Source organism: Pan troglodytes, chromosome 3 (genome assembly GCF_028858775.2).
Source record: "Pan troglodytes isolate AG18354 chromosome 3, NHGRI_mPanTro3-v2.0_pri, whole genome shotgun sequence".
Classification (NCBI taxonomy): domain Eukaryota; kingdom Metazoa; phylum Chordata; class Mammalia; order Primates; family Hominidae; genus Pan; species Pan troglodytes.
In genome coordinates, this window is record NC_072401.2 from 95219459 (window position 1) to 95245111 (window position 25653).

A 25653-nucleotide genomic window follows, 5' to 3' on the forward strand; every position below is an offset into this window, starting at 1 on the left:
TAATTTAATGAATCCCTCCCAGAGAAGGACACATGGGAAGAATTACTAGAGGAGGTAGCATTTGACCTAGATCTCGAAATTTCAATTACATTTTAGCAGACAGGACTGGATAATAGGTATTTGGATTCGTGTACTGGTGGTGACAGAAAATACATGTTTTAAGAACTATAAAGTAGCTGAATAGAGCACAGGGAAACTTTCACAGCAATGTTTCACAAACTGGGGCATGCCTAACAATCCCTAGGGGTGCTTATTTAAAATACATGACTGGGCCTCATTCACAAAGTTGACTTGGTGGAATTGTAGGGGCCCAGGAATTTACCTTCTTAGTGAAAATCCCAAGTGATTATCATGTAGGTAGATGGTCATTGGATCACAATTTAAGAACCACTGTGTTAATGGAATAACACAATTTCAGTCTAGAAACATAAGTTAGGACCATGTCACAGGTGTTTAAATGTTGAACTAAGCTATGTGGTTGAAATGATAAACAGTGAGATGCTACAGGATTTTTGAATAGTTTTTATTGTGAAAATTTTTATGTACAAGTAGTACTAACAGTAAGGAATCTTTACACCACCATATCCATCAATTATCAAGATTTTTCTATATTTGCCTTACTATTCCTTTTTCATATTATTAATATTGCTGATAAAGTACTTTAAAGCAAATCGTAGACTTCATGTTATTTCACCTCTATTTGCTTCTGTATGTATCTCTAGCTTGCTAGACAATCACATTGTTTTTATAGTACCTAAAACAATTAATAATAACTCATTGGTATCATCTAATGCTGAGTTCAAATTTATCTTTTATAATTTTTTAAAAAATTCTTTCATTGTTGGCTTGTTTGAACCCAAATCCAAACAAGGTCCACACATTGCATTAGATGCTGTATCTAAAGATTATCCTAATCAAGATGGGTCCCTCCTCATTTCCCATTTTTCTTCATGTCACAGCCTTACTGATACTGAACACTAGTTCTACAGAATGTTTCACAATATAGGTTTGTTTTTTGTATTCTTGTGGTATCATCTAACTTAATATGATGTCCTCCATATTTCCTGTAAGCAGGAGGTTATCTCAAAGTCTTAATAAAACTCAGGTTTACTTTCTTTTTTTAAGGAATACTTCATAGGGGACTATGTAGTGTATAATCCATGAAAGCAAGAAGCACGTCATATCAGGGTCTCCCACTCCAAACGATGCTAAAATTGATCCGTGATTTCAAGGAGTGACAGATTGAGTCCTTCATTATAAAATTCCTCAAAATACTTTGATCTATTGTTTCATTTATTCTTAATCATTGCCTCAATAAAATTTTCATTAGGAGATGCAAAATGTTGATTTTTCTAAAGCTCTTATTTCTTCTCCTTTTATTATATGGAATTACTCTAAAATATTCTTCTGTCATTACTAAAGCTACTTGACTACTCTGAAATCCTTCATATAGGAATGATAGGATAAATGCTCAATTATTTCCCACTGTTAAGGCTACAACAAATGGTTAAAAAAACACTTTTTTTGGTTTTTGCTTGTTTGTTAATATCTGTGACACGATGAGAAACTGCTTAGGATAATTCATCTTGACCTGGAAATTCTTATTTAAAATAACCTATAAGAGAACACACTTCAAATTAATTTTCAATTTATTTACACCTCTTGAGAAATATTGCAGTTCTTTAATTGGAATAGTCCTTAAAATCTGAGATTTCTTAAAGCCATTGGATATATACTGTACCATGGCTGGGTGGAGCAAAATTTAACTTAAAGTTTCAGCAGTAACTACAGGCCTCAAAACACTAGAGATAATGCTTGGATTGACTTGAACTAGTAACTCTAGGCATCTAAAGAGCAAAGTAAATATGCCTGTTTGGTTTCTAGTGTTTTCACTTTTTATTCTGAAACAATCTCAAACTAACAAAAAAGTTGTAAGTACAGTACAAAGGACCTTTTTCACAAAATCATTATAGCGTAAGCCGCCCATTTTTTCTGCATACTTTGAGTATTCCCTGAAAAGGAGGACATTCTCTGATGTAACCAAATTATAACAATCAAAATGAGGAAATTAACTTGTTACCATCTATTTCCCAGACACCAATTTTGTCAATTGTTTCAATGATGTTCTTTATTAGAAAAGGACCTAGTTTAGAATCAGGCATCAGATGTATTATCCTTCTCTTTATCCACCTCTACCCTGGAATAGTTCCTTGGTTCACCTTGGAATAGAGACTTGATTTGTCTTTCACAATCTTGACACTTTTAAAGATTACAGGCTGGTTATTTTCTAGACTTTCTTTATGGATTGGTTTGGTGTTTTCTCTCAATTGGCTTCAGGATATGCATCTTTGGCAGGAATATCATAGAAGTAATAATACATTCTCTGCATCCTAACAGAAGGCATATAAATTAAATTTGTTCTGTCTCATTACTGGTGATGTTAACTTTGATCACTTGATAAAGTTGGTGTCTGCTATACATCTCCATGGTAGAGTCAATTTTATTTTACTTGCAATCAATAAATATTTTGTAACTAATAATTATTTCTCAAACCTTCAGGCATTTATTTATTCTGTCTAAGATTCATGGATTTCTTTATTTCTCAGGAAGATAATCTGTCACTGTCATTACTTATTTTGATACTCAAATTGTCCTACAGGTTGTTAGCGGAAGCTGCTTCAAGCAAGCTTCTATAGTATTTTGACATGTCTCCATCATTCTTTGAACACTTCCTTATTTCTGAGAAAACAAGAGGTTTTTGTTATCTTGTGTTTTTTCTGCTCCATCCCTGAAATCAAATGATTTTTCCAAGAACCCTGGCTCTTTTTAGTGCAGAACATTATTGAGAAACTGAAATCTGGGAGCTAGATATGTTCAATTGCTAATCTCAGGCACTGAGACACTGAGAGTGAAAAGAACTAGGAAATACATAGGTACACACACACACACACACACACACACAGGCATGACATTTATATATATTTATTTCTATATCATCTATTCATATATATTAAAAACTAGAAACTCATATTCAAACCTCCAATTCAAATCTATCACCACAGCTTCCTCCATTTCCATATTTGCAACTCCCTTCTCTGACAGTGAGAAATCTATTCTCGTTCTCCTCAAATATTTATTTTTTTGCATTCATCCTTCTGTATGTAACTAATCTGGCTGCCCACACACACTAGAAGCTCTCTCTGCTTAAACTGTAATACCTCAGGCTGTGCTGCTGCTGCCATCATCCAGCTCCCACAGATACTCAATTTGTTGTTGATATGATTTGGCCCTATGTCCCCATCCAAATCTCACCTTGAATTGTAATCCCCATAATCCCCACGTGTCAAGGGCAGCCCCAGGTGGAGGTAATTGGATCACGGGGACAGTTTCCCCCATGCTGTTCTCGTGATAATGAATGAGTCTCATGAGATCTGATAGTTTTATAAGTGCCTGGCATTTCCCCTGCTTGCACTTACTCCATCCTGCCCCCCTGTGAAGAAGGTGCCTGCTTCGCCCTTGCCTTCCACCATGATTGTAGGTTTCCTGAGGCCTCCCCAGCAATGTGAAACTCTGAGTCATTTAAACCTCCTTCCTTTATAAATTACTCAGACTCAGGTATTTCTTCAAAGCAGTGTGAGAAGGAACTAATACAGGTGTTTTGACATCCTATGACACACACTGTCCTTAAGGATGTCCTGATCACACTATTCAGACTCCAACCCCATGCTCAAGGCCCTGTGCCCCCTTCCCCGGTTCAGATGACAAGCTTCCTCAGCTCTGCCTAATGGGGGAAAAAGAAGAGAAGAAAAAGGGAGGGAGGGAGGAGAAGAATAGGTCCCTACTTATTTTAAGGGCCAAATAAATATATTTCACCATAAACTACCAAAACTCTTACTGTCCCTCACATTACTGGAACATTCTAATTTACTCACCTAAAAATTGACGTTTGCTTCAAAAAAGTAATAATACTAAAGGTTATATGTAACCCTGGCATATTAGGACCAATATTCTATATATTCAGCAAATATTTCACTACAGCCCATAAAACTGTTGAAACTCAAAGGAAAGTGAATATTGTGTAGTTATACAATCAAATGTAAAGCACAAAGTTTGGATGATGCAAGCTCAAGGAAAATTTGGGCATCCTACACATTTGGTAGTGACATTATGTGAAAGAATTTCGGGATTAATTTTCAGCTGATAGAGTTGGAAAAAAAAGTGGACGTATAGGGAAAAAAATGCAATATAGACAACCGATACTACCAGGCACTAGCTGCTTACACTGCCATACATATATAGATGACAGTTAATTGTCTCTCTGAAAGTTCTACTTAAGCATCTACAGCTACTAGCAATTATTTTCTCAAGAAGCACATTTTATATGGTAGTACTATTTATAGTAACAGCATTATTAGTCGATTTCAATAACACCCAGTTCAATCACCAAACGGAGAATTTTCTGCCCCCCCCCCAAAAAAAATACATTAGATGGCCTTTTCTTTTTCTTTGTTCTCATGGATGGTTTTCAGATTAGGTTTGTTTTTTGTTGTTGCTTTTATGTGTCTTTAACATTTATTTCAGCAGAGCCCAAACATTCACACAAGAATAAAGCTCTGAAGTTTCTGGCACGTAAGATACGCCCAAGACTATTCCTAGACACCAGCAAACAGACGAAGTTGAAGAAGAAACAGGTGAAGAATAATGTCTTAAACATCATTTTAGCACCCTATTCTGCCATTCTGTATCTTTATAGGATATGTCCAGTCCAGTCCCAGAAAATCTACTGGCCAAGGAGTTCTAGATGACAGGTTAGATCAAGCCCCGGCAAATGTTTGCGAAAACAACATTCAACTGCCTCTGGACATTGCAAAGACATATTCCAGGGAGCTATCTCTTGGGCTCTTTTTTAACATCTCTCCTAGAGGATGAGACTCCTTTCGGGATTACAGCCACTGGGAAAGTAAAAGCAACAGTAGCATCAACAGGTTGCATCGCACTCCCGCGCCCCAGGGGCGGTGCAGGAGAGCGCCCGGAGCCAGAGCCAGGGCGCGCTGGGCGCAAGCTGGGGCGCGCCCAGGGCCAAGGAGCTTCTGATTGGCTCTTTGCTGTGAATAGACTAGGCCGAGGCTAATAGGACCGGAGGGGGCGTTCACCTGGGAATTGGCCTCCCCGCCTTGCCAAGGACCTCCCTGATTGTATGGGGCGGAGGGCGGTGGGGGTGGGGGCTGGAAAGGGGAAGCCCACCCTAACTAAACGGAGGGGCGGGAGGAGGTTAAACTGAGGAAGCCACGAGCCCGCAGCAAAGAGAGGGCGATCGAGGCAAAAGGGTAGGTAACTTGGGACTTCTGTGCCTTGAAAGTGTTAAGGATTGCAGAGAATGCAGGCGCCTTTCATTTTACTTTGGGCACCCTCCCCTGGCTGGGCATTTAATGAGGAGTCCTACTGTGTGTGTTGAAACTCTGCATAATACCGTAAAATATTCTGGCCCTAAATTACACTCAACGGAGAGATTTAGGCAGATTACAATCCTAATTGGCCGCAGGGTGCTGGGGAAAGGGGACAGAGAGAATTGGGGGATCTGGAATTTGGTGTGCTATCACTACACCGCAGCTCTATTTTCCATTAAGAAAAAGATCATATGACGAAGTCGAACTAAGAGATCTGAAGTAAAAAATGAAAAGATGGAGCAAAAGTAAGAAACATACTCTGAGACGAGTGGGTTTTCCCCCTTTATTCCAACAGCAATCTTAAATGATGGACGTCATGTAGCAGTTATATATCTATGAACATGCATGAGAGATTTATAAATACCTGCATACATAAATACAAACATCCTATTATACATGAGAAATCGTAAATGCTTGGGCATCAGAAGTGGGAGCTGTGATCCTAGCTTGGGGGCAGCACAGGGTAGGCGGCCTTCTCTCTGCTTTGAGTGGCTTCTGGGCGCCTGGCGCGTCCAGAATCGCCCAGAGCCGCCCGCGGTCGTGCACATCTGACCCGAGTCAGCTTGGGCACCAGCCGAGAGCCGGCTCCGCACCGCTCCCGCACCCCAGCCGCCGGGGTGGTGACACACACCGGAGTCGAATTACAGCCCTGCAATTAACATATGAATCTGATGAATTTAAAAGAAGGAAAAAAAAAAAAAAACCTGAGCAGGCTCGGGAGTCCTCTGCACACAAGAACTTTTCTCGGGGTGTAAAAACTCTTTGATTGGCTGCTCGCACGCGCCTGCCCGCGCCCTCCATTGGCTGAGAAGACACGCGACCGGCGCGAGGAGGGGGTTGGGAGAGGAGCGGGGGGAGACTGAGTGGCGCGTGCCGCTTTTTAAAGGGGCGCAGCGCCTTCAGCAACCGGAGAAGCATAGTTGCACGCGACCTGGTGTGTGATCTCCGAGTGGGTGGGGGAGGGTCGAGGAGGGAAAAAAAAAATAAGACGTTGCAGAAGAGACCCGGAAAGGGCCTTTTTTTTTGGTTGAGCTGGTGTCCCAGTGTTGCCTCCGATCCTGAGCCTCCGAGCTTTGCAGTGCAATGTCCCGCCTGCTGCATGCAGAAGAGTGGGCTGAAGTGAAGGAGTTGGGAGACCACCATCGCCAGCCCCAGCCGCATCATCTCCCGCAACCGCCGCCGCCGCCGCCGCCGCAGCCACCTGCAACTTTGCAGGCGAGAGAGCATCCCGTCTACCCGCCTGAGCTGTCCCTCCTGGACAGCACCGACCCACGCGCCTGGCTGGCTCCCACTTTGCAGGGCATCTGCACGGCACGCGCCGCCCAGTATTTGCTACATTCCCCGGAGCTGAGTGCCTCAGAGGCCGCTGCGCCCCGGGACGAGGTGGACGGCCGGGGGGAGCTGGTAAGGAGGAGCAGCGGCGGTGCCAGCAGCAGCAAGAGCCCCGGGCCGGTGAAAGTGCGGGAACAGCTGTGCAAGCTGAAAGGCGGGGTGGTGGTAGACGAGCTGGGCTGCAGCCGCCAACGGGCCCCTTCCAGCAAACAGGTGAATGGGGTGCAGAAGCAGAGACGGCTAGCAGCCAACGCCAGGGAGCGGCGCAGGATGCATGGGCTGAACCACGCCTTCGACCAGCTGCGCAATGTTATCCCGTCGTTCAACAACGACAAGAAGCTGTCCAAATATGAGACCCTGCAGATGGCCCAAATCTACATCAACGCCTTGTCCGAGCTGCTACAAACGCCCAGCGGAGGGGAACAGCCACCGCCGCCTCCAGCCTCCTGCAAAAGCGACCACCACCACCTTCGCACCGCGGCCTCCTATGAAGGGGGCGCGGGCAACGCGACCGCAGCTGGGGCTCAGCAGGCTTCCGGAGGGAGCCAGCGGCCGACCCCGCCCGGGAGTTGCCGGACTCGCTTCTCAGCCCCAGCTTCTGCGGGAGGGTACTCGGTGCAGCTGGACGCTCTGCACTTCTCGACTTTCGAGGACAGCGCCCTGACAGCGATGATGGCGCAAAAGAATTTGTCTCCTTCTCTCCCCGGGAGCATCTTGCAGCCAGTGCAGGAGGAAAACAGCAAAACTTCGCCTCGGTCCCACAGAAGCGACGGGGAATTTTCCCCCCATTCCCATTACAGTGACTCGGATGAGGCAAGTTAGGAAGGTGACAGAAGCCTGAAAACTGAGACAGAAACAAAACTGCCCTTTCCCAGTGCGCGGGAAGCCCCGCGGTTAAAGATCCCCGCACCCTTTAATTTTTGCTCTGCGATGGTCGTTGTTTAGCAACGACTTGGCTTCAGATGGCAGCTACATTTGATGGTTTGCAAATGCCGCCGCTGTTCCAAACTTCCTACGGTCCATATTGTTTGATGAAAACTTTCTGTTAAAATTGTGTCCTTTCCGCCCACCTTCTGCTCCCCCTGTAGATAGATACGGTATAATTGTAGATACCCGTATATGGCATCATTATTCTAGTTCCCTGCTGCCAATACGCCGCTAAAACGTCGCATCTTCTCTGTCACTGGTTTGGGTTTAATTTATTTTACGCCCTGGGCATCCATCCTTGTGTGTTGCGCACTCAAGTGTGGGAGACTTAGTCTTCCGAAGTTGTTTTCCAAAATGCACAATGAAACGCAAAATTAGTGCTTCCAAAGTGGATAACTTTTGACTATGGAATTGTTAGAAAACAAGGAACTTTAAGGTTTATATATTGTATAAACATACCCAGTATGTGCATCCGATCGCGAGAACGTTGGCGTCTTTTAGGAAACTCGGCGCACGCACTTTATCAGCCGCTGCTGCGGTGGTGGCTCCAGGAGAAACTCAACTGCCAATTGCAGACCAGTTTTGTTTTTTTTTTAAACACAGCCACTTATAATTCTTAAGCTCTTTGCAAATGTTTGTTTAAAAAATGAAAAATTAAAAAAAATCTAGTAGTGTCAAAAGCATTTGGTCAATTTTATTTTGCTTTGTTAATATTAGAAAACTTATTTATTATTGTTTGCTACCATTTCTACTTATCTTGGTTCATTTTTTACGTTTTCTACTCGAGATCATTTTATTTTAATTTAGCAAAGCCAACTGCCATTGTTTAATGTATTTTGTTTTGCAAATGATTAAAATAAACGTGAAAAGAAGCCTTTTTGTCACTTATTCCATGAGTATAACTACTGAAAACAATTTTCAAATGAATGACTTTGAAGAATTTAGTTAAGTCTTCTATTCAATGTCATTTATGCGATCTTACAGTTTTGAAGAAAAATGTTGTAAACTTGGTGCCTTCAGGTAGTATCAAAACCCCTTCAAAGAAAAGCACTCAAGTCAATAATTAAATTGTGAGATAAAACTTCTTCCAAATTTGCAGCACAGTTTTGCCTCTTTGATGGCCAGGATCTTCCCAGTCTTCTTTACTCCTTGCCCCAACAACATCTGCAAGGGGGGGAGGCCATAAGTTTTAGGTTTGCTAGAACCTAGCCTGGAGTAGTTAACTTTACCAGGGTTAGCTATGTCCACTCATAAAACCTACTCAAGCTGAAAATTTTTCACATAGGTCAAGCGCAGTGCACACTGTCTCTGCCTCTCTCTCTCTCTCTCTCTCTCTCTCTCTCTCTCTCTCTCGCTCTCTCTCTTTCTCTCTTCTGGGAGAAGAAGACCAGAAGAGACAAAGATGATAACAGAAAAAAAACTTGAGGGAAAAAAGGAATGGGATTAATTGATTCAAAAATTAGAAGTGTGTAGTTGCCCTGGGAATTTGTTGACCTCCACTCATTTTTTTCTTTTCACACAATTCTGTTTCTCCCAATGTAGAAGCTAATGTCTGTCTTTATTTTGTCTTTCTAAATTAGCTTCTATGTAGAAAATATTCAACTACATTTCTGAGTCAATTGCATAAACTAAACGGTGCTGTCACTCTCACCTCAGGTGTTCTCACTAAGGAAACACCTATTCTGGGTCTCAGGATCATAGGTTTTGGAAAAGCTAATAGTCGTGTGTGTGCGTGTGTGTGTGTGTGTGTAGACAGTGAGAGAGAGAGAGAAGAAAGTGGAATTAAAAAAATAAATTTGGCAAACACGAGAGTAGGACTACTTATTAAACTAAATATTCGGCAACATTCCACTGGATAAACATCGTTGAATTTGAGACGCTGATTTTAAGCCAAGTCTTTTATCTTTTGAGGCCTCACTGGGATAACAAATTGCTGGGAAATGAAGCACCAAAAAGAGCAAGGGAAGGTTAGTATAATCACTCCTGCATCCTCTTCTCCTCCTAGCACCTTGAAAAGAGAAAAGCGCCAAAAAGAAAAGGAAAGCGCCACAAACTGGGTTTGCAGAAAGAGTAATGCACTAGGGAGCGCAGGTTCTGGTCTCCTTAAGTAAGGAACTGCAGAACCAGCTTTTTACTGACCACCTGGGTATCTGTGGCTTTCAGCGGAAGCCGACCAAGAGATGCAGAGAACGTCCGCCAGCTCTCTGGGAGAAGCGAGCAGGCGGCTGGTGACACTTTCCAGGGCAGAAATAATGCACCTGTCCCTTAGATAACCTTTTGCACCCATCGAGTTTGCCGTGCTCACGATAAACATCAGGAATCTTCGGGCTGCTGAATAAATCAAGCGATTGCTTCTAACACATTTCCATTTCGCTCTCAATAAGCAGACCCAACAGGTATGGACATACAGCAATCTTGCGGGATGAGAGCACGCATATTTTTATAGTTATTTGCTTAGTGTGTTCGCATGCATGTGACAAGGACCTAGACTCATTTTACCTGTTATGAATCTGACTCAGAAAAGGACAGGAGGAAGGAAAAGGTGATTTCTTTTTTCCTCAAAGAAAATCTATGTTTCATTTTTCAAAACCATTTCTGTTCATTTTGTGTCAATCAAAGAGGAGAAAGACCTTGTCCAATGTTAATATTTTTCATTGTCTTATAGAAATTGCAAAACAGAAAGGACATCAGGAACATCTTCCTTCACATCTTTCATAAATGAGGAAACTGCTGTCCCTAATTTGCCCCCAAAATCACACAGCTACAAAGTGTCAATATCCAGAACTGATCTTAGTACTCCTGGCCGCTAGGTCAATGTTCTCATAATTTTTCTCTGAGGAAATCAATAGATAAGAGCTACAGCTATCTAAATGTTGGTGGGGAGGGGTTGTACCACCACAGTAGGTGGATATTTATACTTTTAAATATTAGTGGCATTATATAGGAATTGAAAATAACACCAGCTTCATTTAAGGACATTCTTTACATTTCTCCTCAAGAGAAAAACAACCATAACGGAATATCTGAAATACTATACTGATATAGTCTTTATAACAATATAGAATTGGAAATATTATAACACAGTTGATTGAAAAGGGGGGATAAATTTTACTAACCCATTAAGACATGCAAGAAAAGTCAAATCACTGTGGTAAATTGAGTGATCAAAGTTCAAATGAGAGCTTTAACCCCTTTTCTCTCCATTCTATTTCTTTCTTTTTTTATTGCTGGCATTTCTTTGAAAGAGATGTACAATCACATTTCCATTTTAAGGTTCTGCTATGGAGTTTGCATAACAAACGTTTGGCAGCTCGCTCTCTTACACTCCATTAACAAGCTGTAACATATAGCTGCAGGTTGCTATAATCTCATTAATATTTTGGAAACTTGAATATTGAGTATTTCTGAGTGCTCATTCCCCATATGCCAGACCACTTCTGCCATGCTGACTGGTTCCTTTCTCTCCATTATTAGCAATTAGCTTCTACCTTCCAAAGTCAGATCCAAGTATCCAAGATACTAGCAAAGGAATCAACTATGTGTGCAAGTTAAGCATGCTTAATATCACCCAAACAAACAAAGAGGCAGCATTTCTTAAAGTAATGAAGATAGATAAATCGGGTTAGTCCTTTGCGACACTGCTGGTGCTTTCTAGAGTTTTATATATTTTAAGCAGCTTGCTTTATATTCTGTCTTTGCCTCCCACCCCACCAGCACTTTTATTTGTGGAGGGTTTTGGCTCGCCACACTTTGGGAAACTTATTTGATTTCACGGAGAGCTGAAGGAAGATCATTTTTGGCAACAGACAAGTTTAAACACGATTTCTATGGGACATTGCTAACTGGGGGTCCAACTTGACCAGAAAAAAAGGGGGAGGTTAATTTCCTTAATCTTAACCAATGAATGACCAATATTTTCATAAGGCCTTTCTATTGATTTTAGAGTGTTGAACCAAGTAAGCAGAGTGCTTGAACCAAGTAAGAGGTCTTTTACCAAAAGATAGCTTGTAATATTTCTCTCCTTTGCCCATTTGAAAGTTCAAGAAAAATATTATCAAATTCGTCTTGCCAGTTACAAACTCGAATTAGAATTGGAAAGTAAAAGTAGCAGATGCACTTATCAATTATAATCTAGACTTGCCAGTTGCAATCTAGAAAAACCAGCAAGAGCTGCTCAGCGTTACAGATAACCAATCGTAGTTGAATTGCTTGCAGTTATTTTTGTGAGAAGGGTTAGGAGATGGAGGGAGAAGGATATAATAAAGGCATAAGTTTTTCTCGATGTTATTGACTCTACATTCACTAACCGCCCTCGCCCCTAGGCCAAGAAGAGTCCCAGACGCCGACAACTAAGGTTCCCCCCTTTCTCCTACTAGGCCCCTAAGGAGAAAGGGGAAACTGAGCGGAGAATGGGTTAAATCCTTGGAAGCAGGGGAGAGGCAGGGGAGGAGAGAAGTCGGAGGAGTATAAAGAAAAGGACAGGAACCAAGAAGCGTGGGGGTGGTTTGCCGTAATGTGAGTGTTTCTTAATTAGAGAACGGTTGACAATAGAGGGTCTGGCAGAGGCTCCTGGCCGCGGTGCGGAGCGTCTGGAGCGGAGCACGCGCTGTCAGCTGGTGAGCGCACTCTCCTTTCAGGCAGCTCCCCGGGGAGCTGTGCGGCCACATTTAACACCATCATCACCCCTCCCCGGCCTCCTCAACCTCGGCCTCCTCCTCGTCGACAGCCTTCCTTGGCCCCCCACCAGCAGAGCTCACAGTAGCGAGCGTCTCTCGCCGTCTCCCGCACTCGGCCGGGGCCCCTCTCCTCCCCCAGCTGCGCAGCGGGAGCCGCCACTGCCCACTGCACCTCCCAGCAACCAGCCCAGCACGCAAAGAAGCTGCGCAAAGTTAAAGCCAAGCAATGCCAAGGGGAGGGGAAGCTGGAGGCGGCAGAGGCGGCGGCGGGAGAGCTGTGGGGTTGTTCAGGAAAAGTTGGGCTGGGGGCTGAGGCACCTGAAACAGTGAACCAGAACTAGGTAGGAAGCAAGAGCATCCTCCTGCGCAAGCGGAGATGCAAACGCGCTCCTGAACCCATGCAACCGCCCGGCCCAGCGTCGGTATTTGAAGATCTACTTCTCTTTTCTAGCCAGAGATGCATTTCTTCACTCACTCTGTTAGTCTAAAGACTTTTTTTTTTTAATGCTAGTAAAATTCTCAGAGTTTAAACGAGAAGCCAACATATGGGCATTGTCTTCCACGTGTCGTTCCACGGGCGGGTGCCTGACTCTTCTTTCCTTGGCTCCTTAAGAAAAGTTAAGCATTTCAATACAAAGATTGTAGGCCTTTCTCTTCTCAGGATGCCTCTCCCTTTTCAGCTCTGCTTTCTCTGGTCCCAGACAAACAAATTAGGCTTTTGCTGCCTAATCTACAAGTAGGCCAGGCCCATTCTGCAAGTTCATACTTTTCCCCAGTGAAACCAGAAGGCTCCTCCACAGAGCTGAAAAACAAAGTGCTCTTCAATATAAGTATTTTTCACTACTGTTTTCAACTATTCTGATTAGTGAGTTAAGAGACATGATAAAGAAAACGCTGTTTGGATGTCCAGCAGGTTCACCACAGCTGCAAGGCCTAGATACTGTTAGGTTGATGAAGAAGGTGTGAGCTAGGATTTGGGGTCTTGGGATTTCTCAAGCCAAGAGATGTCATTACTCTTTTGGACCACTGGACATTTGTTTGTCATTTCTAGATACAGTTCTCCACAATTCCTCCCACCTTCCTGTCTCTACAAACTCTTAAAGATGGGGTGCTGGTAAGGGAGGGGCTAAGATTGGAAGGGATCTTCAATGATCTGGGGCAGGGATGAAGTAGCATTTGAGGGAGGAGTAGGCATCATTCTTTGTACCTTAGGGGGCCACAAAACTAGGAGAGATCTGAAATCACTGGGCCACAAGTTGACCAGGAAGATGGGAGGCCAGTTCTTTTTGTTTTCAATAATGCATCTGCTTCTGGAAACAACCTAGCAGAAATGCACAGGATTATTTATTTTCTTTAAGTTTTCTTCCAACCCAAGGGATGTTGATTCAGTCAATGAAAAATCCCAGGAATTTGCATACAGGGTTTCCAGGCAATCAGATACTAGTAGAGCAGAGGATCCCTGAGACACTAATGTAAGGGAGTTTCTATCAGACACCTTCTTGAGATTGTCTATGAAAATGGAAACTAGCTAATAATTCCCCCCTACCTCCTTATACAGTATTGGTTTTTTTTGTTTTGTTTTGCTTCTGAAAAAAGAGAAGCAGGCAACGTAGCTTCTTGGATCCCATGACTTGACTTTGTTGTTTTCAGGCTATTTGGCCTGGGACAATGTGATCCAGCCCTAAGATGTCTCAATTTCAAACGTGATACCAGCTGCCTTTGGAGGCATAAGGGCATCATTCCAGGAGGTACAACACATTCACCCTCTGACTGTCCAACATAAGTGACTCAGTGGGAGAAGCCAAAATGATAGCCAGTGAGTGTTTATGAAAAGCAAGGAGCAAGACCAACAAACTCTGAAAGAAATAGAAAGATGGGCGAAGATTGTCAGAAAGCCTTTGGTTTAAGGGAGGTGGACCAAGTCACATCACTCTGTAATAACTCTAGCCTGAATTTAGAGGGTCATCAAATTTGATGGAAACATTAGCCACCTATCAATTGACTGAAGAAATAGCTATTCTGCTGTGCTGGTAATGGCAATCTGAGAATACAGAGAAAACCATTTTCATGATGTAGAAAGGCAATGAGCCCGGGAAACAGTGTAACTTCCCTTGGTGACTAATTCTTTTATTTCTTTCAAACTCTTCCTCACTGTCTCATATAACCCACATCCCTCTTGTTTTCATCAATGAATGGGCACTTACTGAGCACCAATCTATATCAGGGGAGTTAACCACCCTAGGAGATGCCAAAGAATAAAATAGAGCTCCTTCTCCTAAAGGACTTAGAAGGTGGGCCGAGTGCTGTGGCCCATACCAATAATCCTAGCAATTTGGGAGGCCAAGGCAGGCGGATTGCTTGAGGTCAGGAGTTCAAGACCAGCCTGGACAACATGGTGAAACCCTGTCTCTACTAAAAATACAAAAAAAAATTAGCCAGGGATGGTGGTGCGTGCCTGTAATCCCAGCTACTTGGGAGGCTGAGGCAGGAGAATTGCTTGAACCTGGGAGGCAGAGGTTGTGGTGAGCCAAGATCACGCCATTGTACTCCAGCCTGGGCAAGAAGAGTGAAACTCGGTCTCAGAAAAAAAAAAAAAAAAAAAAAAAAAAGAAAGAAAGAAAAAAAGGACTTAGAACAGTTGGAATCTCAGAACAAACATAGAAAAAAAGCTTCATCTCCTAGATGAGGGTAGCATTATCACTACAAATGAGCCACAGCATTGTCACCTTATGTTTGCCATCACATTATTTCATTCATAGTTCCAGGTGTATCTGTGCATAACCTTCTTTGTTACCCTCAAAAATAGTAGAGATTTTGAATGACCTGAAACCATACACCTAATCTTTAAGTTAACCACTTTTGACCTCAGAGAATACCTTTATTTGTTTTTTATGAGGTTGTTGGGATGTAATCATAATTTCATACCAGAAAAAAAAAAAAGAGGTTCTGAGAGAGATTTGAGTATCTTGCGGAAGGTAACATACTCTCAGTAGATTCATGGCCACAGAAACTCAGGTCTTTTCTCAGCCTAGGGTCAGTGTTTTTTTCACCACATTTCACCTGTCTTGGGTTCATATTTTGAACCAGCCACCTTATACTTGCTTCTCCAGTTCTTGTCAAATATGGAAGTGGTAGAGATCTCTGAACTCTTCTGTTTTACATTTGCTCCAGAGGGAGATAAGATAGTTCTTTGGAGATGGTTATGGAGCAGGCTCCATTTCCACATGATAGATTTAACAGACATACTGGATAGAATAATTTTCATTTAGAATGCCAGCTTTGCTCCTCTGATGTGATTGATACTGGACATGATTGCCGTTTATTCCATATTGACATTCATTTCCACTTTTATCTAGAAAAACCCATCCCAATTCTAAACACAAAATAGGAAATGAGGCTAAAGAGTGTTATATGAAAATGCGTCCTGAAGAGTAATGGCCTGAAAGCAGGTATTTCCCAAAATTATTGCCTCATGTATGCTTGCAAAATATGGCAGGGAAAATAATTCTTATTGAAAGGAGTAGTAAATTTACCTGTTACTTTGTAGCTGTGGATTCATTCAGTGACAACACACATGTTTTATTCACCTGGTCATTGGAGCTGTTGGCTTTTTCCCCTAAAGCTTCCTACAAGGAAATACCACTGTCCTGAGTGGTTCAATGTCTAAAAAATATTTCTTTGTTTTGAAAAATTCTGATATTTACCTGTCATGAGTCAGTACTCCATTTTATAATGCCTCCAGATTCATTGGTTTAAGGCAATTTCTTTTGTATGACTTGTAACTTAGAAGTATTCAACCCCCCAAGGAGTGAAGCAGGGAGTAGAGAGGACTTAAAAAGCAGAATATATTCCTATTCAAAAAAGCAAAGTTCTCAAGCAGCCACAAAGGTCACATCTTTGGATCGAGGGATAAACTTTGTACTTGCAGTGCTATCTAGAAATTTTCCCACAGGTTATTTAGCCCCTGTTGCTCCCTCTCCCGACCTGCACACCAGGACAGCTCCTAGGGATTTAGGTCAGAGCACTTTTTACCACAACCTAAACTCATATTGCTTGTTTGTGGGGTGGGGAGGGGGGATGCAAGGGGGGATAGCGTCTTGCTCTGTCACCCATGCTGGAGTGCAGTGGCATGATCTCACTGCAACCTCCACCTCCCGGGTTCAAGCGATTCTCTTGCCTCAGCCTCCCAAGTAGCTGGAGTAGCTGGGACTACAGGTGCCCGCCATCACATCCAGCTAGTTTTTGTATTTTTAGTAGAGACAGGGTTTCACCATGTTGGCCATGCTGGTCTCAAACTCCTGACCTTGTGATCCACCTTGGCCTCCCAAAGTGCTAGGATTACAGGCGTGAACCACCATGACCTGCCCAGATTACTTCTTAACATGTCCTGCCTTGTGGTACCGGACAACTCACCTGGCTGAACATTCCCCACTATTTTGGGACATCTACATGGCTCCTGATTCTAGAAAAGGAGTGTGAAGCTATCATGTAGACCTTTCCTGCTTTCTCTGAGAATGATCCCAAATGTGTTCACTGTAGGCAAGAAGGCTACTTTCCCAACATTTTGTTCAACATCTCTTCTTTTTCCTCCACCTTCTCCATTCTGCTACAGAGCGGTGAAGATTTACCCAGACCAAGGGTATTGGCTTGGGTTTAATGTTTTCTCATAGGTGCTGCACCCTACATAAGCCAGTTGGCCCAAGGACTAGAGAGATGGGGACAAGGAGGCGTGGTTATTCAGCCAAAAACTATATTAATGAGGGAGGCTCAGTCTTCTCCGGGCCTGTGGAAGGTGAGGAGTAATTTGGTAAGGTCCATTTGGGAGACCCTCCAAAGCACTTTTCCAGGTACCAGGCATTTTTTATGAAGGTCCTTCCTGAGGGAGCCTCCTCATCCTCACTCTACTGAGAAATAAAGAAAATAATTCATCTTGTGGGCTAACAGTTGTCCTCAGAACTCTTTCACCTCTGAGGTCACCTCCTTCTGGGTTCCTCCCCAACACTTCAAGGTCTGGCGAAGATTCTTTTTTCTCCTGGAACCCCATACAAAGTTTTCTCACATTCCACTGGAATTTCAGATTTGTTTTTAAGCGCCAGCCCCTTGAAGGCAGGAATCTGTGTCTAATTTGAGTTTGCCACTGGCCCAGTGACAGGCAGATAGTGCCCATGGAAGAGACTTCCATGGGAAGTCCATTGGGACTTCTTTCTGTCCTGAAAACTACAAAGCCTTTCCAACAGGGTTTCCCCTCCCTTCTTTAACTTTTTGCCTAATCTCTGAAACCCCAGGTAAGGTCCATTTGGGAGACCCTCCAAAGCACTTTTCCAGGTACCAGGCATTTCGTATGAAGGTCCTTCTTGAGGGAGCCTCCTCATCCTCACTCTACTGAGAAATAAAGAAAATAATTCATCTTGTGGGCTAACGGTTGTCCTCAGAACTCTTTCACCTCTGAGATCACCTCCTTCTGGGTTCCTCCCCAACACTTCAAGGTCTGGCGAAGATTCTTTTTTCTCCTGGAACCCCATACAAAGTTTTCTCACATTCCACTGGAATTTCAGATTTGTTTTTAAGCGCCAGCCCCTTGAAGGCAGGAACCTGTGTCTAATTTGAGTTTGCCACTGGCGCAGTGACGGGCAGATAGTGCCCATGGAAGAGATAAGTGAGATTCAAGGTCACTTAGGCCTGTATGTGTTCTGCCTGGCCACAGAATTCCTTGTCTTGCTTTCTCTTTAGATCAGACGCTTTAAACTGATTACAGTCAACATTGGGACTTCTTTCTGTCCTGAAAACTACAAAGCCTTTCCAACAGGGTTTCCCCTCCCTTCTTTAACTTTTTGCCTAATCTCTGAAACCCCTAGATAGAGTGAAATACTCCGTCCACTGTGCTCCAGTGGTCCTTCTAACAACTGACACTTTTTTAAAAGTGCATTTCTGGAGTCAGGGCAAGGTCTTATCCACCGTTGCATCCGGATTATCAGAAACCCCAATATGCCTTTCCAGGATTTAGTTGGACAGGCTGATGCCCTCAGGCCAGTCTTCGGAAGTTACTTTCTTCTCTGGCCCCGTGCTGTCTTACAGTGCACTGCTTGCACTGCCGTGGCTGAGTGTGACTCAAGAGGTTACCCTACATGATCCCCAGAAGGCAGAAGCACGATTCTAGCATCTCTTCCCCTTGCACTTTCTCACTACCTGTGTCGCCTGGCTGCATTTTCTACCACATTATTCCTTTCTACCACCATCTTTCCTTCCCTTTCATGAGCTCTTACATGCTTTTCACTCATTCTTTTCTAGCAGTTTCCACTTCCCTATCATTTCCCCCCAGTCCTTCTGACATCTCTTGGTCCAATTGCCACCTTTTCTTCCCCCATTCCCTTGACCTTTATTTCCCAGCACTGGCCCTCCTTAGGCAGTGGTTTTATTTCATGTATTTGTTCCTTTACCAACATCCTAACCTCACCAGTCCCCATTCCTTGGGTCTGTCCTTCTGGTTCACCTCTAGCATGACACAGTCAAGAAAAGACTTGAGCAGCCACTTCACTGCATGGCCAGCAAGGCAACAGCACTTTTTCACAGCAGCCCAGGCAGGCACTGGTACAAATTAACGCCTTGCACTTTTGAAAAATCTGCAGTGCTTCCTGCAGGAGCAGCGCAGGCATCACCCCTTCATCCTGGACAGGGAACACAGCAGAGGCAGGGAGGTGCAGGTGGGCATCAGAGAGCTAGGGAAACCGGATCTCCTGTCAGTGTGAACTGAAGGTTTTTTCTCCCCTATTCTTGCTTCCCTCCCCTCTCTCTCCTGACAGAGACACCCAGCAGTGTTTTGGTGGCTGTGCTGTCGACTTTCGCCTCCTAATCTCAGTTAATCAACTTGAGATCATTGATGCAGGTCAGCATCAGCCCATCTGTTTGATCAAGAGTCAGAGATCTCTATTTCCTTGCAGTCAGAATTCCTCCCTGGGGCAGGCACCCTGCTATAGTAACCTTCATTTAATACCCCCGTTATCATTAGCATCACAGCTCATCGACACGCCTTTCCACAGAGGATCCCTGCTCCAGCCTAGAGGACTCCAGCATCTTCAAGGAATACCTTATTGGAGTTCACCTTGACTGCAATCTGAAGGAAGTGCTTCTGCTTTCAGCAACAAATAACCACCAAGCAATAAACATTTCAAGATCATTTCTCTCTAAAAACAATCTTCAGTTTTTTCCATTTCTTTCCATCATGTACCCTTTTCAGTTTATCTTCATCTAGATGATAAACAAAATACCCTCAAAGAGGCTGTCTTTTATCAATGGGAACAATTTTTGTCCAACATGCTGTAAACTGGTTTGCAGGATACTTACAAAGAACAATAGGGGAAATGAAATAAACCATTCAGAACTGTGCCCTGAAGTTTACCAAGGTAATTGATCCTTCCACTGGATCCTCCTGAATTTTTCAACAGTAAACTAATTCATCTTCAACTGTTGATTTCGCCATTATTATATGTTTCACAAACAGTAGATGCTTTAAATGATTTCAACATTTACCCCATAAGTTAAATGAATAAGACATTTGGTTAAAATAATAACACTTCTAGAAATCAGAGAAAGAAAGATGAGAGAGAGAAAGAGAGAGAGAAAGATTGCTAGTGCAAAACTTGCACGAGGGATTTGCACCTGTACAACTTGTGGTTACTTAATGTCTGCTGAAATCTAGAAGTACTCACCAAGACAGCTGGCAAATAGGGGGTTAATCATTACAGAAAATGATGCATCATATCTTTTCAGTTTGGTTTATACTGAAGGGCAGTAAAGATTTATGCTTCAGGAGGATAAAACTGTTATTTTCAGAGTGTGGTTGTCTCCTTTGAACATTTATTTTCTGAGGCAATGTAGATATAGTTAGTCTATGTTATAGAACAATCCTAGTGCTCCCTAAAAGAACTCTCTGGTACTTTAATCATCTGGATGTATTAGGCTATATGAAAACGTCTTGGGTTTCTGAAATGTTCTAACACCTAAGGCTTATGAGAATATTGAGCTATAGTAACATTTTAAAAACAGAAGATTCCTTAGATGTTTTATTAAATTAGGTAATGCTGTTTGTCTACATCAGTTGCCACTTTCTTGCAGTATTTTTCAAAAAGATAGTTTTATCCTCCAATATTTTCAATTACTGCTAACTGCATTTTAATTTAGAAACATTTATGAGTTGGCCTTTTTTCCCTAATAGACGGTATGCTTAATTCTTTCTTATATTGGTAGAAAATTACTTCATGGATGTAGATAAGATAGGTATATCTTATTACTATATATCTCTCTGGTATTGTATTTTCCAGTTCCAGGAAGGCAAGATTGAAAGAGCTTTCTGTCACCAGCTAGTTATTAACAAAAACAGTATTCATTGCCTTTCTGGTCTTAGGCAGCATCTGAAGCTCCCTGCAGTTCGATCCTGTGATTATTAACTCCCTTCCCACCAGTATCTTGTACAGGCCCATTATCTACTGTCAATATTTTTATAGCCTGTGAGGAGAAGTCCTGCTTACTTCCTGTTAGAAGGGAGGTAACAGGGTTTTCTCTCTCTTTTTTTAAGTAGATAAATATGTACTCTACAAATATGTTTGGTGAGGAGGTAAGAAGGGAGGGAAAGGGGAGCCAAGCATCTGCTGTCTCACAGGCTCATTGTGTGGTTAATCATTGCTCTAGAATAGTTTCACAGGGTGTAGGCTTTCCGAAACAAGGATTACTGAAAGATCCAGGTAGAAAACTTTTTTCAGTTCTGTTCACACATGAAATCCTAGACATTAGAAATGGGGTTGTGTGTGTGTGTGTGTGTGTGTGTTGTTGTTGTTGTTGTTGTTTTTGTTGATTTTTAACCATTTTATCTTCATGTCAGCCATTTTGATTTTCTAGCTTTGAGAAATCTCTGAAGGAAATTTTCCTGAAAGAGATGAATTGATGTATAATCTCTATGTTTAGGAGAATGGAGCTTCAGAACATAGGACTGTCATAGGGATTTATTATGAAAACAGGATTAGTGTTTCAAGGCTCTACTTTGTAAGAATAAATACATTTTAAAAGTTTATGCTAATGAAACATAGCCTTTAATTCAAAGCATGTACTTTCAAAAGTAACTTTTATCACATTCCTATGTTCTCTATCTAGTGGCTGTTCTGATAAAAGAAAAGACCAAGGCCAGTGATCATAGATGTGGGATAACACAAAATATTGTGATGAATCACAGTATTTTCAAATATAAATTATGACACATAATGTTCAACTTTGAACATTTTTAAATTGAAAACATTTCTGTCAAGAATTAGAAGATTCTTTCTGTGTTTATAGTTTTATCTTTTTAAAAGAGCAGTAGACTCCAAGTCACTAATTCTGTTTTATTCCCAGTTTTCTCACCTATTAATTCTGTGTACCTAGGGCAAAGTATGCAGCTTTTCTGATTTTTAGTTTTATTATTTATAAAAGAGGGAAGAACAATTAAACTTGAGCCACCCACATCAGAGACTTGTTTTGAAAATCATATAACATAAAAGAATCATACAAGATCACATATATATACCAGGTTAGGCCAATTATGCTATAGCAACAAACAAGACCAAAATGTGAGTGACATAAGCAACAAAAGTATATTTCTTGTTCATAATACAAAACAATCAGAGGAGGTCAACTGGGACTTAGCTGTGACAACAGATCAGCTGGTCTCTTATTACTTAGGCACCCAGAATGACACAGCAGCCACAGCCACCACCTCAAGGTTTGCTAGTTACCAAATACAGAGGGAAAGAAGGCTCTGGAGGCAATTATATTATCTGCTTGGAACTGACACATATCACTTCTGCTCACAATTTATTGGCAAGAACTCCTTAGAAGGCCTCATCCTACCACAAAGAGGTCATTAAGTACAATCCTACCAGACTATAAATAGCATTAATGACCACCATAATTTGTAATAGGAAATTTCCAATGTCAAATTGCTTTACAGGTGAATATTATTTACCAAAAGTAAACTGGGGATTTCCAGGAGTTAAAGCAGACATGAATTCGCAAAAATCATAGTACTTTTTGTGATTTAACTTTCTAAAATGAACTTACATAGAGGTCTTTAAATTTAACAGTTTGGATACATTTGCTTGGAATTACAGAAAACATTGACCTAGAGGTTACTAAAATGAAGCCTGAGATTCTACTTGGCTTCAACCAGATCACAGTTTTCCTAAAATAGAAGTCCTTATCCATTCACTAAGATACAATATTTTAAAAACAAAAAACAATAACACATAGATCTTGATGCAACAATAACGATAACAATGCTGTATTCATCACTTATGGATAAATCAATTATTGCCAAGATGAGACAGTCAGAAGTCTTTGCAACACTTTTGGGACAATTACAGGGAAAATAAGTTCTGTTTCATCAGATTTGAGAAACTATAAGATGTAACCCTGGCATTGTGAGTGGTTATTTCTATCATTACATAGATACAAGTTGCCTAAGAAGATCACCAATCCAGCAGAAAGCAAAGCAAAGATGGAAAGAGAGAAAAAGGTGAGTGTGTGTGTGTGTGTGTGTGTGTGTCTCAATCTAATCACTTAATGTCTTTAAATTCAGCATGCCTAAAATTAGTTATACTCTCTAGCTTCCCAATTTTTTGAGCCAAGAAGTCCCTCTCTCCTCATTTTTTAAATCAATTTGAATCGGGTTTCTGCCAATTAAATCTAAAAGTATCCTGGTTAATACAGAAGTTCAGTGTATTTGTTACTGTGCTAGACTCAGTCAATTGCTAAAAGGATGAGAATCTCAAATTATATCCTAAGAATAAAATCAAATTTAGAATCAGAATGTATGCTTTACTAATGTATCCATAGTTTAGGTTCTATATTTTTCTCTATTATTTGGGTCACTTTAATAAAAATGTTTGCTCCGTTTCTAAGTTTTGGCCTAGGCTAAGTCAAGGTGGTCTTTTGGCCAATTGTGCTAAACTAACAAAGGTGGTGAGTAGAATCCTATCCCCATTTAACCTCTAAAGCAAAGGCAACTATCTTTCCATAAAGAAAAATCAATTTAAAGTGTTTTATACAATGTTCATCTTTGGTCATCAGTTCATCTAAGAATTTTTTCAATTTTTATTGAGTGCTCACTATGAGCAGCATTGCATTAAATTCTAAATTACAGAAGGTTTTTGGGTGAGGGTAGGTTTGTGTTTATTTTAAAGCATAAATAAAATTTGTGTGGGCCGATTGCTTTCTAGATGCTGCGAAGACAGATCACTGCCTTCATGGACTCCGTGCTCTACTGAGGAGAAAGAGAGACAGTAACAAGATAATAAGCATAATAAGTAGTGGTTTAGGTAGTGATCATCATTAAATGGGAAAGTTAAGAAAAGGAAATTAAAGTCATGCAGGGTTGGAGAAGAGGTTGAAATTTTATTCTGAGTGGCCAAGGTAAACCTTGCTGAGGTGACTTTGGAAAAAAGACCAGAAAAGTGATCAAACTAGTGAGCCCTGTGGATAACTGGTCATGAGGGTGAGGGTGGGGGTGGGGGTTGGGGGAGGATGAGAAGGGGAATATTTTAGGTAGGCAACCGTAAGTGCAAAGGCCCTAAGATGGGAATGTGCCTAGTGTGTCTAAGGACCAGCCAAGAGTCCAGCACAGCTGATGTGGTGAGAAGAGAGAGAGAGAGAAGTTAGAGAAATAAAGAGTTGTGAAGAAGGTCCTATCAAGAGCAGAATCATCTATGGCCTTGTAGGTTAGAGAAGGAAGTTGATTTTTACTCTGAGTGAAAAGAGGAGCCATCTCTGGGTTTTGAATGGAAGACTGACACTATACAACATGGTTTAATAGCCCCTCGCTGGGGCTATTGAGAATAGACTGTAGAAGGGTGAGAGTAGCAGGAGTTAATCCAGGTGAGAGGGGATGCTGGTTTGGGTCAGGTAAATAGTGTGAATGGTGAGAACTTGTTAAACTCTGGACATAATTTAAATGTATAGATAATACTAGGTTTGTGCAAATATAACTGCGTTATTTGCTGTTGAAAGTAATGGCAAAAACCACAATTACATTTGCACCAACCTAATAGGATAGGCTGACACTGGAAATGAGATGTGAGAGACACAGAGGGGACTAGGATCACACTGAAGTTTTTGTTCTGAGCAACTGGAAGAATAGTGTTGCTAGTAAATGAGACGAGAAAGACAAAAAACAGGTGGGAGGGAAGCCCAGTTTTGGACAACATTTACCTATCTATGAATACAGTCCACTAATACAGTGAATTGCACATAGTGAGTAGGCAATAAATATTTGCCAGTAGTTATCAACATGGTTTGTTGATATGGTTTGGATTTGTGTCCCTGCCCAAATCTCATGTCGAATTGTAATCCCCAATGTTGGAGGTGGGACCTGGTGGGAGGTGACTGGATCATGGGGGTGAATTTCCCCCTTTGATGCTGTATTTGTGACAGAGTTCTCATGAGATTTGGTCATTTAAAAGTGTGTAGCACCTCCCTCCTCTTTGTCTTCTTCCTGCTCCATCTATGTAAGAGGTGCCTGCTTGCCATTCACCTTCTGCCGTGATTGTAAGTTTCCAAAACCTCCCAGCCATGCCTCTTATACAACCTGTGGAACCACGACCTTTTCTTTATAAATTACCTTGTCTCAGGTATTTATTTATAGTAGTGCGAGAACAGAATAATACATTTGTCTTTCTTGTTAGACTGAGAGCCCATTAAATTCAGGGATCCATCTTTTTCTTGTTTTATTTGCTGCCCCTAGCAAAGCATTTGAAATATAGTAACTGTTAAATTAATAAGTGCGTACAGCTAAGTATAACTGAGAAAGGTTGGTACAGTAACCTTCCCATAGAACTGGCAATTTAGTCATCATTTCTAAATCCAGATGGTAATGGCAAGAACAGTTCTGAACAAGTAGTAAAGAATGATTCGCTCTTTGAGTTTAGAGATGTGAGGGAGGCTATGTTAGGTAAAAGGAAGAGGCCAAAGGGAGGTAGAGAAAAGGAAAGATGAATTGTATTCCCTCTACTCAGATTCCACTTCTCTTTGAAACTGGTAGAATAGACTTCTATGCATTTCTCTGCTAAATGTTAACCAGTGTGAGCAGAGACTCCTTGAAATTTAGTTCCTATATTTATACAAACTGATAGACTTGTGAGGATAAAATGAGATCATACACGTGAAATTTACTAATAAATGTATAAATCTACTTATAAACTTCAAAGAACTATCAGAGTACAATGTAAATCCCAAAATCTGTGCAGTAAGTT

General features: G+C 41.7%; 1 protein-coding gene across 1 annotated transcript; it reads left to right on the forward strand.

Annotated features, from left to right (window-relative positions):
* Positions 1-6530: 6530 nt before the first annotated feature.
* On the forward strand, positions 6531-7601 carry ATOH1 (atonal bHLH transcription factor 1). Its single transcript, NM_001012432.1, has one exon. The coding sequence runs from the start codon at positions 6531-6533 to the stop codon at positions 7599-7601; it is 1071 nt and encodes a 356-aa protein (NP_001012434.1).
* Positions 7602-25653: the final 18052 nt, after the last annotated feature.